This window comes from Mesoplodon densirostris, chromosome 2 (genome assembly GCF_025265405.1).
Source record: "Mesoplodon densirostris isolate mMesDen1 chromosome 2, mMesDen1 primary haplotype, whole genome shotgun sequence".
Classification (NCBI taxonomy): Eukaryota; Metazoa; Chordata; class Mammalia; order Artiodactyla; family Ziphiidae; genus Mesoplodon; species Mesoplodon densirostris.
In genome coordinates, this window is record NC_082662.1 from 149963859 (window position 1) to 149983814 (window position 19956).

At 36.5% G+C, this 19956-nt stretch overlaps 1 protein-coding gene across 7 annotated transcripts in view; it reads right to left on the minus strand.

Moving 5' to 3' along the window:
* The window catches only part of HMCN1 (hemicentin 1), a 755474-nt gene that overhangs the window by 406872 nt on the left and 328646 nt on the right, over positions 1-19956 (minus strand). For all 7 annotated transcript variants that reach the window (XR_009531210.1, XM_060091137.1, XM_060091136.1 and 4 more), the window contains one exon: positions 13808-13878. Coding sequence is in view for 4 of the 7 variants with exons in the window: in XM_060091134.1 (XP_059947117.1) it covers positions 13808-13878 (71 nt within the window). In the remaining 3 variants the exon portion in view is untranslated. The remainder of the gene's footprint in view (positions 1-13807; positions 13879-19956) is intronic.

Here is a 19956-nt window from a genome sequence, read left to right on the forward strand (position 1 = left end):
AACAATGTATTAGATTCCTACTGTATTTTCAGAAGCTTAAGCAAAAAAACAATTTCTCACCTGCACTTGACATTGTGCACCTGAGTGGAATCACAATATAAGTTATCCATTCCACAGCATTTGTTAAATGGCCAAGTACACAATAATGCTCTGTGGTAAATAACTCTATGGAGAGATGAACTGCTTTTTGCTCATTGTCACCTAGTATCAAGGGGCTAGGAGAAGTCATCTGTCTGTGGGCCAAAAATCAGAACAGCTAAGTCATCTTCAGAGATACTTGTTAGGAATGGCAAGAATGATAAATCTTGTCCAGTTACTGAGTGGAGAACAATCTTTGAGCTACTTGACTTGCATTCAAATTTACTCTAAGAGAACCTCGGGATGCTCATCCCTCAACATCACCCAGGATCCTTGGAAGTTTGCCTATCTCATTGTACATGTAGGTTCTTGAAAAGAAAAATAAGTTCCTTTTTCCCAAAAGAAGTTAACATATAATGTTATAGCCTTATAAAGGTCCCTCTCTGATACTTGTTTAATTTTCTAATCATTTAAAATCATAAATAACCATTAAAATGATCTATAAAAGGAAGACTTCAGATATGTGCTATCTACTACAGTAGCCACTAACCAGCCTTATGTGGCTACTGAACACTTGAAATAAGATTAGTGAAACTGAGGAACTGAATGTTTTATTTTAAAATTTAAATTTGAAAACTGAAGTACTGATTATTATCCTGATGACATGTTAAATTGATAATATTTTAGATATAATGGGTTAGATTATTTAAATTAATTTCAACTGTTTTTTAAGACTACATATGTGGCTCACATTCTACTTTTATTGGACAGCACTGCTTTAGAATGATATGTTTGGTTTAGTTATGTATGCTTCATTCTAGACTATTATTTGTAAAGCTGTTGATTGGATCTAAAAGTCTTCCGTGAACTTTGCTTCCTGGAAGAAGTTATTAGAAACAAAAATTCAAGTTGTTTTAATTTACTAATGTTTAGGAATCAAGCTAAAATCTACTTCAAAAATCTATAAATCACTTACTTTGTTTAAACATACACATACACACAAAGTTTATAAATAAAGTTTTTATATATTTACATAAACATACAAAATATCTTAGAAACTTAACTCACAGGTTGGCTAATAGTGTTTCCCAGATCATTAACTGATCTTCTGATCATTAAATTTAACTAAAAGGGGCCTCCCTGGTGGCGCAGTGGTTGAGAGTCCGCCTGCCGATGCAGGGGATACGGGTTCGTGCCCCGGTCTGGGAGGATCCCATATGCCGCGGAGCGGCTGGGCCCATGAGCCATGGCCGCTGGGCCTGCGCGTCCGGAGCCTGTGCTCCGCAACGGGAGAGGCCACAACAGTGAGAGGCCCGCATACCGCAAAAAGAAAAAAAAAAAAAAAAAATTTAACTAAAAGGTAAATTTGTCAGAACAGGACTGAGAACCATTGTCAAAACGTCCATGCTTATAAATAAGCCTAACAAAGTAGGATACTTTAGGTTAATTTGGGTCAAACTCATGTACAGATTATAAAATTAGTGCAATGGGATTGTGACTGAAATTATAAAAACAAACTGTTTTAAGTTTTTAGTTCCAAACTTAAAAAAAAAAGGTAGTCCTTTAAAAGTCTTAACATTTTCTGTTTTGACCTGAATACCAAATGGAAAAGTAAAACAATATTCTATAAAACACCTATGATGAAGAAATTTAGAATAGATGAACGTGAATCTATGAAAAGTCTCATTTATTTAACTGATACTTTGTTGGTGATGACACTCTACTTGTATTAACTCAATGGATATCGATTGTGCACCAAGCACTGAGACGGTATTGTCACACATGCTCCACTATTTACGCTTTACATCAATTGATGGAGGAGGTATCATTTTTAGCATATTTTATTGACAGAGCACTAAATCTTGAAAACCCCTTTCCCAGGATCACACAACCAGTATGTGAAAGAGCAGGGATTAGGAACTCAGTTCTGCCTGGCGTCACGCAAACAGCACTGTGGCATTTTATTTCCTCATCTACTTCTGTGGCTGCAAGCAGCTTGTCAGGGACACTGTAAAAGCAGCAGAAGAAAGATTCTCCTGGGCCTCCCTGGTGGCGCAGTGGTTAAGAGTCCGCCTGCCGATGCAGGGGATACGGGTTCGTGCCCCGGTCTGGGAGGATCCCATATGCCGCGGAGCGGCTGGGCCCGTGAGCCATGGCCGCTGGGCCTGCGCATCCGGAGCCTGTGCTCCGCAACGGGAGAGGCCACAACAGTGAGAGGCCCGCATACCGCAAAAAAAAAAAAAAAAAAAAAAAAAAAAAAAAAGATTCTCCTTCTTCTGGATGCCCAAAGAATATTGTTCATTCTATTATAGCATTCGCTGACTTGTACGTATAACTTATCTGCTTCCTCCCACTAGATCACTGTTCCTTGGGGAACTTAGTAAGTGTTCCATTGTTGTTTGATGAATGAATGGGTAAATGAATGAATAGTGGGTAAATGGGCGAATGAGACTGTGCAAAGCAATCCTGACACAATCTAGACACAATTGCTGTATTAAGTCTGAGCTTTGCTCAAGCCTGGACCATCTCATTTCAAGTAGTAAAATTCCAGAGCTAAGTCTCCTGAAAATACAAGTGCCAAAAGTTGTTCTTTAAGTAAGCAATATATATATGAATACATATGTGTGTGTGTGCATGTGCATGTATATATATAAATTCTTGTGATATATAAAACTAACTCCCCCCACGTCTCCCCTCTCCTCCTCCTCCCTCTTCTTCCCTCTTATCTCTCTCTCTTTCTCCCTCCCCACCTCCTTCCCCCCACCCCGCATCATGAGGTCAATTTTTATATTTAACAGAAAACAAACACAGCAATGTATATGCATCCCCTGAAACCACATCAACCTGCACAGATACATGAAAATGAAAGCTGTGAGGGAGTTGCATAATGAACTGAATTGCATAATTCCCTAAAGGTATATAAGAAGGGCCTGACTTTGTTAACTTAGAGTTTTTATTTGAATTCTGAAATATAACTAATTTGTATCAGTAGTTTCATTCATCATTTTGTCTTTATAATTCTACTGATGGCGACAACTTACCAAGTTGCCAAAGACACTTCAGATAGAAAAAAATGTTTACTGAAAAAACAGATGCGCCCTTTCACAGAAAACACTGCTCTTGAAATTAAAGGGAAAAAAATGGTAACCTCAGAATTACAGTGATAATTAAGTTCAGAAAATAAATTCCTGTCAACAAGATTAAATAGGAATGAATAGAAATGTTATCAGTCAAGGGAGTAATAAAACAGATTACCATGCTGTCTTTTCTAAATACAAGACAGTGTGGGAGTGGTACTGGAAGAAACTGAACCTTTAAACCCTGAGAGGAGTTGGAGAAAAATGAGGTCTCTGTCCAAAACCTAATGGGAAAACACTCATCAAACAAGGGATCAGAGAAGGAAGAAGGCTAATCTCAAAGCAGGCCCTTGCCCATGCCTTATTATTTCTCTTCCAACCCATTTCAATTCTTCTATTCTCATCAGCCATTTTCAATGAATTAGTGTTTATACCAGTTGTTTTCCAGTTATGCCTAACTGTAAGCAATCAAAAAATGAAACATTTTTGGCAGGCTCATGCCTGAGTCCAAAAGAATGTCTATTGGCATTACAATATTTACCCTTATTCTAACATGACTACAACCTACTAAGCCTAGTTTCAGAGTCAAACTATATTTTCCTTTCACATGGAACATGCATTGTTTTGGATGTCTTATTTGCATAATTTTCCCTTTACATATAAAATTTAGAAATGAAACTCAGTTGCAAGCTGAACAAAAATTTACAACTCTCAGTTCTCTTTCTAAAAATACAGCTGTGCGATTCTATAACCCAGAAAACAGAATGTACATGTGGAAACCATTAAATTACATTGAATTTAATTAAAAGTTGCTCCCAATCAAGTATAAAGTAAATCAAAATGACTGTAGAATCCTAATGCATCAGTGACATTTGGTATTCATCACTTGTAGAAAATACAGCAGAGATGTACTGAGGGACAGAATATTTCAGAGTCCAAACTTCAAATCTCCATAATCAAAAAAAGAAAATGCTGCATCCCAGACAGTCCACCATGCTGCCCTTTACCAGTCTGAAGAAGGTGGAATCCAAATCAAGGCATCAAAGAACCACTGATCTTGATTCCAGGAACATTAAAGGTTAACAATGACAACCCTTTCCAGGCTTTCAGGTTATCACCTGTCAGTAGTAGGAGTCTAACTCTTCAGAAGTTGATCTTTCCATTTATCGGAACTTATTTCATGTTGAGCCTTAAGAGGATATTCAGTTCACTTCCATTTAAATAATCATAAAGAACAGACTATGTACCAGATGCTCAATATCTTGATTAATAAATCAGAAAATAATGTGCCTTTATACCTTAAAATATTTCAAAAGCTTCATAATTTACATGAATTATAATAGACCATGGTCCTTTCAAGAGGGAAACAGAGCGGAAGCAACCAAGCATAACAAAAACACCACCGAATAGCTTCTCGTGATCAGGAGACATATAGAAGTGTGCAGGGTTAACTCTAGGCAAAAATGGGAAAGTGCAAAATGATATCTTGGAATTCTCAGTATCCACTTCAGTAATTCTCCTCTTCTCTGCTACTTAGAGAATTCCCTCCTCCTTCAAGGATTCTGTACCTTTTTATTGGGACCTTTTCTTTTCCCATTAAATTAAGACACTGCCTTGGTCTCTGGTTGGAAAGGACTCCTGGTCTCCAAATGTCTCTTTGAGAGAGATTCAAATGTCTCTCTTGTTTGCTCAGTGAGAAGGAGCCAGAAGAGGGCAGGGGCATGGTCTAAGGAGGCCCTTGTAGCCAGTCATCATTTGCTTATTCAAGGACTAGGCATTCACCCTGCTTGCACTTCCTCTGGGAAGGCTTTCTTTCTCCCTGTCTTCTCTCTGCTATGACCCTTCTCTACCTTTCCTCTGTACTACCTCAGACTCTACCTGCCCACTTTCTCTTCCTTTCTGTTCCAACATTCACATATGGATTGTACATGCTTTCCAGCACATTGGCATTATCTTTGTTACTAATTGAAGAAGTTGTAATGTTGTGATTCTTCTTATTTAAAGTGATAAAAATATATTTATATTATGTAGGTTATAATAGGTCTTGATGAAAAAAATTAATAGAATGTACTTTTACTAATAAAATCATTATAATTTGTGAATGTTACATTTATATAGAAATTGGAGATAGATAAGTTTGTTTTTTTTTTTTTAGAGCAAGTAAGTAGTCATTAAACAAAATTGGTGAACTAAGTTCTAGGTCATCTCAAAGGAGGAGACTAATATATAGAGAGAGTAGATAAATGAGGAGTTTTTAAAATCAACATGAATATAGAAGAATGGAGGGCCGGTTTAAAGTTTACATAAGGAAACCTGAGGGACCTAGCTGGTGACTGGACCAGTATTCAATAATGGGATACTCCTGCCCAAGAAAGCCTGTATCAGCCTTGAACACCAACAGAGGCTCCCAAATATTGCTCCACAGGAGCCCCAGGTATCATCTGCTGAGGAAGGCCAGTGCTATCAAATCTCTAACTGATGCTAGTTCATGCCTGGGGTACTGATAAGTTTCTGGAAGGGATCCGAACATCTGAAGGGATAACTGAACAAATACTACTCAAAGTCAATATCAAAACCAAGACTCTACTAGTCTTCTTGAGACTGTTTCAAGGCCTAAAAAGAAAAAAAGACGGCTTCTTGAGAACTGCTTCAGATCAATTTGGATTGAGAAGAAACTCTTTAATTTTCCATTTTGTTGAAAGTGAGGTTTATAGGTTTTTTTCTAGGAGTCATGGCTTTAGATCAAGAAACATTCTCCCAAGAAAACCATTTTGACCTCCATCCTTACCATCACCTAAAACCTGACAAAATCAGGTTCAGTACTTATTGTGGGGAACAGAGCAATCCCTTTATTGACTTAACAGCATGAATGGAATAAATCCAGGCATCACAGGTCAAAGGAGTCCTCTTCCTAAATGTTTTTCTGTCACATATATTTGCAATATTTACTCCACAATGACTTATGTATGTACCCTTAAGAACATCCCCACACATCCGCACTTTGAAAAGAAAATCAAGAAATGTCCCATCATAATCCACACCCACCCCATTCTAAGTGTCTGTGTATTCTGCTTTGGAAAAGCAATGCAACGGTCAGAATACCCTTCTATACTCTTTGTCCTTTGAAGTGCACACAAAATATATTAAGAAATCAGCCAACTATTTGCTTCTGGATAGGGATACCAGGATGGATAGCTAGAAAGGAGCCAATCATTCCCACTCAGTGCCCTCCCGTCACTTATCTTAGTCCCCATCCCTCACTTCCTGGGGATATAGGATTGTTTGTCCCTCAGAGAATTTATTACTCTAGCAGAAAACTCCAGCAGCAAACTAAAGTTTGAAGAGATGCTTCATTCAGGCACCAAGAAGTTTCAACAATAAAAATAATCAAAACTGCCTACAAATACAACTGCAGTATAAACACTACCTTTCAATCTCTTAAAATGCATCTTCTCCTGTCTCTCCAAGGTGACTGTGAGGTTACACTTAAATAAGCTTACCACGCTAAGCAGCAAGAACACATGCTGAGCAAAGGGGGTAATTTTCAATTTACAGTTATCATTCTCATTTAGCTGCTCAGTAACTTTAGGTGAGCCAATAACCCAAAGTGACTGGAGGTAGAAGAGGAAGTCAAAATCTTTAAGAAATAAATTTGTTTCGTTGAGGATGAGACCAGCCCTAGACCTACATCTGTCTTTAATTCTCTACTTTCCTACTTTGAAGTAAAATACAAAGAGAAATTATATAAATAAACGTTAATTTGATTAGCTTAATAAGGTTACTTAAACCAATCTTTAGAAGAAAAGTGAAAAAGGACACTGGCTTTGACATTAAATACCTCCACTTTTGAGACTAGCCTTGCTCCTTGCCAGTTTGGTGACCTGAGGAAGACATGTTACCTAAGATCTCAAAGCTTGAGTCTCCTCATGTGCAAAAAGGAAGATTAATATTTGTGTAGGTTTGAAATGAGAGGATGACTTTAAAATACATGCAAAATCTTTCACAAGGCACATGTTCCATAGTTGTTGTTCATTTATGGTATAATTATTTGGTGATTATTTCTGTTAAAAGAACCTCGGAGTACTAGAGATAGTAGTAGTAATAGCAGTAACAATAGCTAACATTTATCAAGTCCTTATTTTGGGCCAGATGCTGGTTCTACTATTCTTGTAGCTTTCACATGTATTATGAATTGTATGTATTGGACTCTATCTCACGATTTCTTCCCTAAATTAAATACATGCCATTCCTCCTGTAAAAGTGTGTGTATATATATATATATATATATATATATATATATATATATATATATATATATATATATATGCTGATATATATGCATTTGTAAATCAAATGCATATTTGTAAGTCAAATGCATATTAAGAAAACTTAAATGGAAATGAAAACTGCTTTCTTCAGTTGAATCATGTCCAACACCAAACATGAAAATCACGTCTTTTATATCTCTACATTATATTTATCCTAACATATAATCCTTTCCCTTTTCTTGTTCTAGTCAATTTTTCTTTTTACTTTCTTAATTTTTTTGGTTATATATCAGTTTTGTTTTTTAAATTCATATAGAAGACTTCTATAAATATAGAAATAAAAAGGACACTTTTGCACAGTAGCATGATTTAGAATACCTGAAATTAAATAAAATGTATACTGAATTGACGTCATAAATCAGCATTATCCTCTGTTTTAACAGTCTTTGCCTATCTAGCCACAGTTTTTCACATTCTCTGTTGGCAGTTAATTCTAACATCAACTGTTCTTATACTAGAGCAGAACATTTTTTCCCCTTAACCTCAGTTTGTCTATTTATTCTTCTGTTTCAGTTAAAGAATGACAATAATTGGACCTTACCCTAATCGTCATAACTCTATCTTGTTGCTATGTCATGATGTTGTTCCACATATTTTTACTCTTATTCTTGCTTTTATTAAGGTCAATTTTATCAAAACACTTCTCAAAGAAAAACTAAATTATGTGTGAAATTTTTCAGTTCTGGGGATCAACCACTATATGAAAAAATTATAATTCCATTACTGTAGAAATACCTTCCTTCTCTACACTTCAAATGTTTGACTAATATGCTTTTTGTTCTTTAAAATGTTTGGATAAAAGGCTTGAAAGCATACCATTGCCAATACCACTTTCTAAAAATCAACAAGCTTTATAGTTTCTTACAAAGAATGTGACCTGAGGCAGGACTTCACACTGCACATTTACAAGGATATTAATTCCCAAAGCTCTGTGTGATTTGAATACCATTGCTGTCATTTGTCTTCCCTTCTTTTCCCCAGAGAGAAAGCTCAGATACTTTTCAAGTTACTTCTCTACATTCCAGATGAAAGAAGATGAAGGAAAATGGAATTAATGTTATAAATTTAATGATTTAAGTTTAGCGATTTTTGTTACGTTTTTCTTGGAAATTTTTAAGTTGCTTTTCCTCAAGTTAATTCCATATCTCTACAGGAAAAATAGCTGAACCTAGTACAAAGTTAATGGGCAATTATTTAATTTACTTCCAACTGAATTTACTTTTCTTGTTTTCAAAACGATTAAAGTATGAAAGGAATATTTTTAAAGTTTTCTTTTTTAGAAAATCCAAGTTAATTTTAACAAGATAGCAATCCTTCTTGCTCTTTATATCAGTGATTGGGGGGAGTTACTAAAAATGGTAGAAGGGCAACTGAAGAAGTATCTGGAAATTATACACACACACAATTTAGTATTATTCTAAATTTTTATGAAATTTGTAAATTTTAGTTTCACAGAGTGATTTATGAAATAAAATATTCTCTAAGAAAACACTGAAGAGAAAACAAAATATATTCTTTAGGTTAGATGTTAAGAGATAATGTAGCCTAGTGTCTTGTCATATTTGACCCTTACTTGATGACATTTTTTGCCATTGATTAAAAAAGGAATAATTCACTAGAAACTTTGAAAGTAAAAACACTTCCGTGGTATTCCCAATGCCTATAACAATGCCCGATTTTGAATGAAGAGAAAAAGTAAATATTTGATTTCTTCCCTGGCTGGTTGTTCTAATTAAGCATCCCCTTGGATCCCAAGACAATTCAAAAATAAATTCCATAAGATGTAGCCAGTACAGAGGAAATCTCCAGAGAAATGGACACCAGCTTTCATTCCAGGGGAGAAAGATTATCTTCTTGAACAAAGATGCTATATGACCCTATAGAGTGTCTGTATCAAGTTCAATTCCAGAGGTTGGCTGGGGAGAGAATCAATGGAGTATGATTAAGAATCACAAGCCTTCACCCTGGAGACAAATGGAGCAAGGAGGATAAGGGCACTCCCTGAAGATCCATCAGAACAAAAGAAGGGGAGAGGCAGGAAATCAGGAAGTGCCAGCGCCAGGTCTCATTGAGAATGTAGGCATTTTCATTCTGGCCAGATTTCCAAGAATATATCCCAGCTGATTTCTTTTTTGCAGAGAAAAAAAATGAATACAGTAAATCTCTTCCTAACATTCTATCAGCTAGAAATCTCCATTACTTGGCTCTTCTGAATCTTTATATAATAAAAACTGATGGTTAGGTTTTTTTTTTTTTTTTTTTTTTTTTTTTTGCAGTACGTGGGCCTCTCATTGTTGTGGCCTCTCCCGTTGCGGAGCACAGGCTCCATGGCTCACGGACCCAGCCGCTCCACGGCATGTGGGATCCTCCCAGACCAGGACACGAACCCGTGTCCCCTGCATCGGCAGGTGGACTCTCAACCACTGCGCCACCAGGGAAACCCTAGGTTTTTAAGTATCTTTTGTACCATCAAAGTAAAGTTTGTATTATATTTGATATAGTTTAACTGTTAAATATATATTTTTAAAAGAAGCCACCCATGTATGACATTCATTTATAGCTATTTAAGTCCACTCTACTGCAGACACTTGTTCATCCCACAGTGGACCAGAGGCTCAATGAGAGCTACGAGGCTCTTGCCCTCAGGAGCTCATGATAAAATACCCGAACATAAAAATTTTAAACAATTAGGGCGATACAATTTCTAATTCCTATGATCCATGTACAGGATAGAAATTTTTGTGTAAAATTATTTTTCAAAGAATGTGGACATCGAAAGTGGCAAAGAAGTTGCTATATCAAGGGATAGAAAAGTAAATTGTCAGTAAGTATCAAGATAATGACTGAAAAAGAATGACATGGTATAAGAGAAAAGAAATGGAGGATTAATGAAAAAGATTATCAGAAGAAATTGAATAAAAGAGAAAAACGGTCAAGGGATAACTATATACACCTATTTAGATATTTATGAAACATAATTCAATTTAGTATGCAATTTAAAAATAAAGACAGTCACAATAAAAGAATCACGATGGAATACATATTTGGAATGCCGAACTCTTGAGTTTTTTCATCCTATGCCCCAATTATGCTCATACCGTATATAGTTCCAAATCAAGTCATGCACCCTACAGTGAGCCAATAAAGTATTAAACTTCAAACTCTAATTTGGACTCTGTTAATTTGTACATAATGGTTCGTTTGTTCGTTTGTTCATTCATTCTTGCATTTGTCAAAAATTCAGCACATTCTATACGCCAGGCATTTTACTAAGGGATTCACTGATGAGCTAAATCAGACATAGTTCTTCACTGTGAAATGCCAACTAGTTTGTGATGGAGAGAGACAGTGAGATATGACCAAGCCTGGAGGATAGGGCAGGATTTTCTGAGGAAGTGGTATTCCAGATGAGATTTTGAATATAGGATTTTAAACTAGGTTAAAGGAGCATGGACGTGAGGGCAGGATGAAGAACAAGAACTTCCTATGCAAGGAGAACAGCATGTGTAAAGGTCCTGTGGGGAGACAGGTAGGGATACAGACAGGAGGAGGCTCTATGCAAGGCCCCTATGGCAGAGCTCAGGGTCCAAGGGAGAGAGCGGCTCTAGGTAGGGCTCTAGGTTGACAGGCCTCGGGTCACTCATGAACTTGGGAAGACTTTGATGAGATGGGGGTAGGAGGTGAGTGGGCAGGGTATTAGGGAGAAATGTTCAGAGATGTATTTTGAGATTATTTTGTCTGTCTGTCAGAGTAGAGAAAGGCCTGGAAAAATAAAAAGAAGAGTAAATGCAGGAAAATCACTTAGAAGCTTTTTTGCATTAACTTAGCCTAAAGATACAGTAACTGGGACTAGGACAGTGTCAACAGAAAAGGAGAAAAGTCAATTGATATCAAAATTATTTAGAAAGTTAAAAACCAAGACTTGATTCATGGTTTGTATATTGGAGGGGGTGGGGGAGAGGCAAGGAATGGATATAGTAAGGATAACTCAGATCTTTGGTAGTATAACCAAAATATTGTAGGCATCATTCACAAAGATAACAAACACAGAACAAAGAACAAGGATTTAGGACCAGATATGAGGCAGTGGAAAGAGAACATTTGTGAGTTTCACTTTGGAGGGCCACTGTGACATCTAAGAGCCTGACATAAGGGTCTATTTCTCAGAGGAGAAGCCTAAGCTAGAAACATATTTATGTGGGTATGGATGATTTCTCCTAAAGAGAAGATATAAAAATGAGAGAAAAAATGGGGCCACTTTCAAAACTTTCTAGGATCCTAAACATTTAATGGCCAATTGGACAGAAATGAGCTGCCTAGGAAGCTGAGGAAAAGTGGGAAACAAAATGAGAGCATACGCAAGGGAAGAGAACGTCTCAAGAAGAAAGGAGAGGCCAGTATTGCCGAGAATTACAAAGATGTTAATCTAATATGCTGACAAGTGAAATGCTACCACTGCATTTAGCAAAATACAAATCATGTATCACCAACTAGAGCTACTTTGACAGGGCAGGGGTGTGGCAACTAGACGGAAACAGACTGAGGAGCAGATGGGGAAGGGATGTGAAGAAAAGATGGCAGTCAATACAGACCATATTCTTGACACTGAAGGAACTGAGAGAGATAAGTTATTTGTAAGAGGATTTGACAAAAACAGAGATTTGTTGTTTATATTGTTTTGCTTATAATGTTTTCATTTGTTGGGATGCGTTTGTTTTGGGGGGAGACTGAAACATATTTAAAAGTAAATGGAAACACTTAAGCAGTTGAAAAAAAGTTTGATAGGTTAAGATCCTGAGAAAGCCAAGGAGTTGTGATTAAGTAGAGAATGAGGACAGGATGGATACCAGATGTAGGTGGATTACATGCTAGGTGTGAGGAAGCAGAGGACTTCCATTTATAGATGCCTGTGTGTGAAACAGTAAGTGAGAGAGCTTGCTCAGACTAGATCATTAGTTGAAATAGCCAGTAGTAAAAGGGTAATGGGATAGAGGTTTAAGAAGAACAGATAAGATTTGCAACTGTCATTGAGAGGAATGGGAGATTTAATTGACCAAAGAAACATAGTAGGATCATGGAAGTATTAAGAGTCCAGTGAAAATAGGTGGTCATGTATTTACAGTGGAAGCAACCTGCCATGTTGTGAGGTTTCAACAGCACTTGGCCATTGGTGGACATAACTGCAGTCATTCAGGAATGAGGTTTTGCCTTTTGAACAGAAAAGCAATGGACAAGAAAGAAAAAGGAGTGTTTTTGAAATGATAGGACTCTGAGCTAGACTGGAAGAAAGTGAAAAAGGAGAGATCTGATGGCCTGGGAGACAGGATAGGGGTCAATGGACTAGAGTGCTTGATGAGGGTGAAGGAGTAGTTGTAGTGTAAGTAGCTGCAAAAACAAGCTTGGTGGAGCTGCTTGAATTAGTGATCTGAGAGATGGAACAGATTGGGGTGATCATAAGATCCAGAGGGTGTGTGTGAGAATAGAAGACTGAGGTGGAGTACTGAAAAGGTCACTGAAGACAAATAGCAGGTCAAAGAACTGAGAGGAGAAGGTTCTGACAGGTCATTCTCATCAATGCTGAAGTGCCCCGGAATGATGGCAGCCCGAGAGGGGAAAGGCAGCCAATGATTCAGGTATCACTAGCTTAAATGAATGATGAGGAATGGCCAAGAGATCTGTAGGCAATTGCAGCAGAGACCATCCATGGAGGGTAGGACAGTAAAACAGCCTCAAAGAAGCAATTCTTTTTGGATTAATGGATTTGGGAATAATGACCTCAAAGCAGCAATGAGGAGAAGGTGCATATCAACCTTATCTCCAAGTCCTGTTTTCAGAATAACATTTAAACCAATTATTCATCTTCTCTACTAAAAAAATTATATTTACAGTCAAAAATTTTATAAAGATGACTTATAGCAAAGAATATCAAAATTACCGTAATTATACCATTACTATTACAGGGAAAGAATTAACTGCTCCTTATGATTCTCAGGGAAAGGAGTCATCTGGAGCAAGAGTCAGTAAACTTTTTCTCTAAAGCATCACAGAGTAAACATTTCAGGCTTTGTGGGCCAGTCTGTCACAACTATGGAATTCTGCCATTGTTGCATGGAAGCGGCCATAGACAATGCATAAATGAAGGTGATATTTTGAACCCAATCTGTCCCACTACCATATCTATCATTCAAATCAAGTCAGAAAAAGTGGTATTAGAATTTAAAAACCAGTAACCACTGCTTTCAGACTTAAAACTAAAGAAAATCAGCCAAAAGTTCATGATTTTCCTTTCCATTAAGAGAAATAAAATTGAATGCAAGAACTCACCTGAACATAGAGTTCTCTGAGTTCATACTGAAATTTCTTGGGATCTGTGGTAACTGTTACTGGGCCAATTTCTGTGGAGATAAAAATGACATAGGTCAAAAATTGTGATCAATAGTGTTAAAGACTTTAATGTACTATGTCTGCAAGTATCTTTTCACTATGTACTACATGGTTATTTAACAATTAGAAATAGTCAGCAAAACAACAAAGACCACTTCTCAATTTATAGCAACCAAAGAATACCTTAAAATTTGCTGTAAATTATGCATACCTTAAAAAGTGGATTTTTAGCCTTAGAAAATGCAAAGAGATAGTCAAAAATGTCATAGGACAAAGAGTCAGGAGACCCCAGTTTCAGTCTCTTTTTACTCTCACCAGTCAGTGATATTAATTGGGCACCTACTTTGTTGTTGAAGTCTAAATGAATCACTTATTCATCTTTTAATTCTTCTTTCTCAACTATAAATTGTAAATTTGTCTGCAAATAAAAAATTTAATACTAAACAAAAAGAAAACAAATGACCCTTCCCTGTCTATCCCACAGGGTTTTTAAGAACTTGTAGAAGCACAGATATGAGGATATTAAAAGTTCAGAAAACAGTCCCTATCACTTCCTTCACCATGGCTGGTGTTGCTGTCCATCACTATCACCATTCTCCTAAGCTGGCTTTGACCACCATAATTATCTTTGGGGTCACTGACACCCTCATGACTGCCTTAATGTACTGCACAAACCATTGTTTCAAGTGGAAACAGGTGAGGAGACCACTGCATTCCTTGGAAAACCAAGATCTAAGTCAGGTGAAGAGAAAGAGCCCAGATACCAGTGTGGGTTAAATTGATTGATTGATAGAATGACAGTGAGACAGATATAAATATATAGATATAGATATATACAGCAGGTTTATAATAAACATTTTAATGTGCCAAGACCATTTTCTAAAAACAGAAAATCAACCTTTAAAATAGACAAGCAGAAACTGGCCTTTACAGGTATCAATTATTTCCCCCAGGAAACATTCATATATTTAAGTAATAGTATTAAAATTCATCCAAGTATCATGTGTACAGACATATCACCTTAAATTCCCAGGGTGGATGAAAATTTTTCTATTTTATCTAATGAGGATAACAATACAAAATTATAAAAATACTTAACATTTAGCTTTTATAAGACATTATCTAGCTTCAAATGTTTACTGCTAGAAAAGGACTTTACGACTTCAAAGGCTAATAGTTAATTAGCCAGGCCTTCTATAATGTGCTAAGTGTGATATAAAAACAGACTTTTAGAATTTTAGAAATAAATGAGGTAAATTGGAAAGGAAGCACGATATGCCTGTCATAAGGCATGTAATTTTTCTTAGAAATTACATGAAAAAAATGTCTCCATCCTTCACCATAGATTAGACACCTTGCAGTATGCAAAAGGAATGGAGAGGCAATTGAAGAAACTGTGTGAAAATGCAAACATCTGCATTCTATACAGAGCAGAACAGTCACTGGCTGTGTAAAAGTCATGTCCTGAGTATATGGAAAATCGGAGAAGCCCACTCCCTCAAGATTAAACAAAGGCATACTTTGCAAAGGAATGCAAAACAGCAAAGAATATGCTAGGCAGTTACACCCTGACATATAAATTGTCAGCAGCACTGTCAAGCCAAGTTTCTATGTTCCTACATGGTATAATACTGAAGTAATTCTAGAATTCAAAACTCAAGAAGTAGAAAGAAATACAAAGAATACTAGAAAAAAAATCAATTATATGAAAATAAAAAGTACAGACATGCCAGAACATTCCCTATAATAATAATTTTTAAAATAACCCTGATATATGTCTGTTCTTCAATAGTGAAGACTAAGGGATTCTATTAAAATAGGAGGACTGATTAGCCTTCATTTAGTTATTGAGAGATTCAAATATTCACCTGTTTTCAACAAAGATAGGAAATATCCCCTGAAGCTCATTAATATACATTTTTGCAAATCACACTAGACAGCTGAGATAAATCTTCTATCAGTTATGAGCAATACTCAGGAGAGGTAAAGGCCCGCTGAGTCGCCACATCCCTCCAGTTGTAAACATCTTTTCTAACTCTTTTGAATTGAATGATATAACCATTTGGCAAAATCAGCCCTCCTCCCTTTCAGGACTTGTGTCCATTCCAGTCTTTCTCTTCATTTAACAGAGCCTTATGCCACCTGTGTCGTGAGCAATTTCCTCTTCTCTTCCTTTTTTCTCACGTTGGTTTCATCCCCTGCCAAGCCTTTGATGACATTCAACAGGTACAACTTTGTCTTCTCTTCCTGCCTGAACATGGTCCTCTATTGCTTATAAAATTAAATGGGAACCCTCCAAGGCATTTCAGGTCCTCTCTTCTATTTATCTAATCTTCCAACTTCATCACACCCCTTAGCATGAAGCTACTGCTCTTCCTCATCACATCCATGGCCATCCCCATGTCTTTCATCTGCCCATACACCTCTTATTCTATAAAGCCTGATTCAAGTCCTATCTTCTTGAATGTTTTGCCTTTTCTTCAATATGCTTTAATGTTGTTTGATGTCTGTAATATAAAGACATGGTAGGGCTTCCCTGGTGGCGCAGTGGTTGAGAATCTGCCTGCCAATGCAGGGGACACGGGTTTGAGCCCTGGTCTGGGAGGATCCCACATGCCGCGGAGCAACTAGGCCCGTGAGCCACAAATACTGAGCCTGTGCGTCTGGAGCCTGTGCTCCGCAACAAGAGAGGCCATGATAGTGAGAGGCCCGCGCACCGCGATGAAGAGTGGCCCCCGCTTGGCACAACTAGAGAAAGCCCTCGCACAGAAACGAAGACCCAACACAGCAAAAATAAATAAATTAATTAATAAACTCCTATCCCCAACATCTTCTTTAAAAAAAAAAAAAAAGACATGGAAAGAATGAAGGTGAATAACATTTAACAGAATGCAGGGATAATACCCTATTTTATTCAACCATCAATCTCCAAACAGAATCCTCAAGCTAGATGGGGCATTAAAGATCATTTGGTTCAATTCTCTTATCTACAGACAAGAAAACTTGAGGTTCAGAGAAAATGACCTTGAAAGATTTTGGTAGTGAAGAAAGAGGTTAAGATATCTAAAAATATTTTCTACACTGAGCAACCTCCACACCTCACTAACATTTCCTCTTTTCCAAGATCTCCATTCTGTCAATGATTACATCACTATTAACTTTCTTCTTTCCTCTGGACCAGGGGCAAGACAGGCCATGTTCGGAGTGCCTAATTCGATGCACACAATATCTAGAATTCTTTAGTGTCACATGCCTGGATATTATCTTTAATAGAACAAAGAAAATTATCTCTCTTGCCTAGTAGATATAATTAAAAACACAAAGAAACCTCACTAGAAAATTCCTTCTCTAATCTATTTAACAAACACACATTGATCATGTACTATATATGGTTGCCACCAGTAACATAAGGATGATCAAACATGAACCCTACCCTCAAAGTCCTGATGGATCTAGTGGAGAAAATAAAACTAATATGTAATTACAGTACAATACAATAAATGCATAAAGAGAAGTATGGAAAAGGTAGTGTGGGAGTACTCATTAACATAGAAAAAAAATTTTTTCAGAATGAACCATGGGGATTTCAAAGAGGAAATGAAAATTTAGGATTTTATATTAGAGAAAACAAAAACATTCTTTATTAAAACTAATTTCTTTTTAAATTCTATATATCAAGTTTTCATGACAGCTCTGTACCTTATCAAATTACTGCTATTACCTATAACTATCGATATCTGTAAGTACAATTCACAATACTTTGTAACATATAGTGGCTTCCTTTGAGCCTCACAACAACCTCATGAAGAAGTTAAAATACATATAATTATACAAAAAACTGAAGGTTGGATGATAAGCCAAAGCCAACCAGTCCCTTTGAAGGCTACCACAATACTGTGTGCCTGCGACATGATGGCATCTACCACATAATACTGTGACTGCCATTGCTTTTTTGTCTCCCTTACTTGGCTGTCAGCCCAAGGAGATGAATTGTCTCAGTGTATCTATAATAGATTCTCAGTAAATGTTTGAAGACGGGAAGAAGGGAGAGAAGGGGAAAAAAAGAATAAAGGTTAAGCCCAGGCCTTCAGACCCTTTATTCTGTGCTCTTTTCATTTTACCATGGAGCCTCCAAGCTATAGCTAAAGACCATGCTACATGATCAGCATGATGACACTGACTAGTCAACTGAGAAAGTCTTCAGTTTACTCTTTTAACCAAATGTTTTGCTCTTTAATCAAGTTCTTGATGCAGATAATCAATAGATACAATTTTCCACATACAGCTTATCTTAAAAAGCAAAAGAACATTAAGGTAACGTGTTATTAAAAATATAAGGAGTATGTCATGCTTCAGAAGACCACTTTTGATTTAAAAAAATAACTGTCTGAAACTCTAAAAAAGTCTTTCCTCTTCTCATTAATTGTGTTATTTCATGTTTCCTAGGGATTTATCAGATGGGTTGGATTTATCTCCAACATCTCAGCCATTGTTCTCTTAACCCAAGTTGCTGGATTGAATTTGAGAAAATAGTGGAAAGAAGTTCACAGCGTAATATTTTCTTTCACTGCTTCACTTGGCAAGATCGATATCCAGTTCCTCACTTCCTTTTTCCTTTCTACTAACAGATTTCTGATCCTTATAGTTTTTCTTTACTCAAAGGGGCTCCTTGATAATAAGAGGAATATTTACTGCTGCTGGCTGGGGTCTCAATACTGTCTGTGAATGATCTGATAACAATGTTCACAATTTCCTTGCTTTTTTGAAAAAAATTATGCAGTTCTTGGCTTTATATTTATAGTTATACATAAATATGTGAAAAGTTAAAATGAAAACCCCTAAGCTGCATTATAAATTAATCAATATTTGCAAAGCACTGTAAAAGAACAAAAGAAATATATAAATCACAGGGCTTGCCATAATGGAAATTTAAATATAGTTGAAAACTTAAAAAAAACAGCAAGTTATGAAAAACTTAACAGTTTAATCTAGCATCAGAGAAGGGCAAGTGATATAGATACAGAGGGACAGCAAATTTCTTCAGTGTCCAGAGAAAGACCCCCAAGCTCTAGGGAAATATACAGTGAAGGTATCAGGGAGAAGATGCGGTATGGGACTTGAAGAGAACACTGGATTAACAGAGCGTGACATCAGAGCAAAGAAATTCCAGGCACTGTGATATGGCGTATTCAAAACGCCTTCCCATGAGCTGAATCTCAACACATTCCACTTTGTAAAAATTCCACTCTTAGTCAATAATTTTACACAAATCAATGATGTCTTCTACATGCAAAGTTGCTAACATAAATATATACATATTCAAAATATTAATATTGTTTACATGAAAATTAATAAATTGTTTCTTGCCTTGGGATGGTACAGAAAATCAGATTAATAACTATATTTACTTTCACTGTTTTCAGTTTAATCTACGATACACTCTTTCCAGATTTCTCTCTCCTCATTTAATTAAAATGTTGCTGTCCAGCACCATTTTTAAATGATTTGCATCTAAGCCACAAAAACAGAACTGTTTCCTGACTTTGAGCTGAGCCAATGCCAAGTATATTTCAGGCCTCATTTAATTGAGTACATGCCTACTCACATTAGAACAGGTAATTTTCAAGACCACTTAAAGGCCCTTAATGATTATTTTGACATGAAGTGATGTACTTGGTGTGTTTTATAAAATCTGAGTCAAAGATGAATTCATGCACAGCATGTTATCTAATATTGATTACACAGCATTCTGCTTTAATTTCCAAAAAGATTATTCATTTAACAGTGAGTTGTATAACCTTAAACGTATGCACTTAGCAATACTGCAGATAATATATGTATAATGAAAGGCTCATTTCACTTGGACTGAACAGGATATAGAAAAAGTCATGAACATGAATTCAGTAATGTTTCACAGCTGTTTAGAGGAGGAAGCAAAGAAGAATGCCTTAATAATTGACAGTCCTCACAGGACTGTGAGGTATACTGAGTAGGATGTTATTGCTTAGACTGGACTTTGGCCAGGGCTCCAGCAAGCATTCTTACAACAACAGCCGTGGGATTTTTAATGGCCAACAAAATTCAGATGC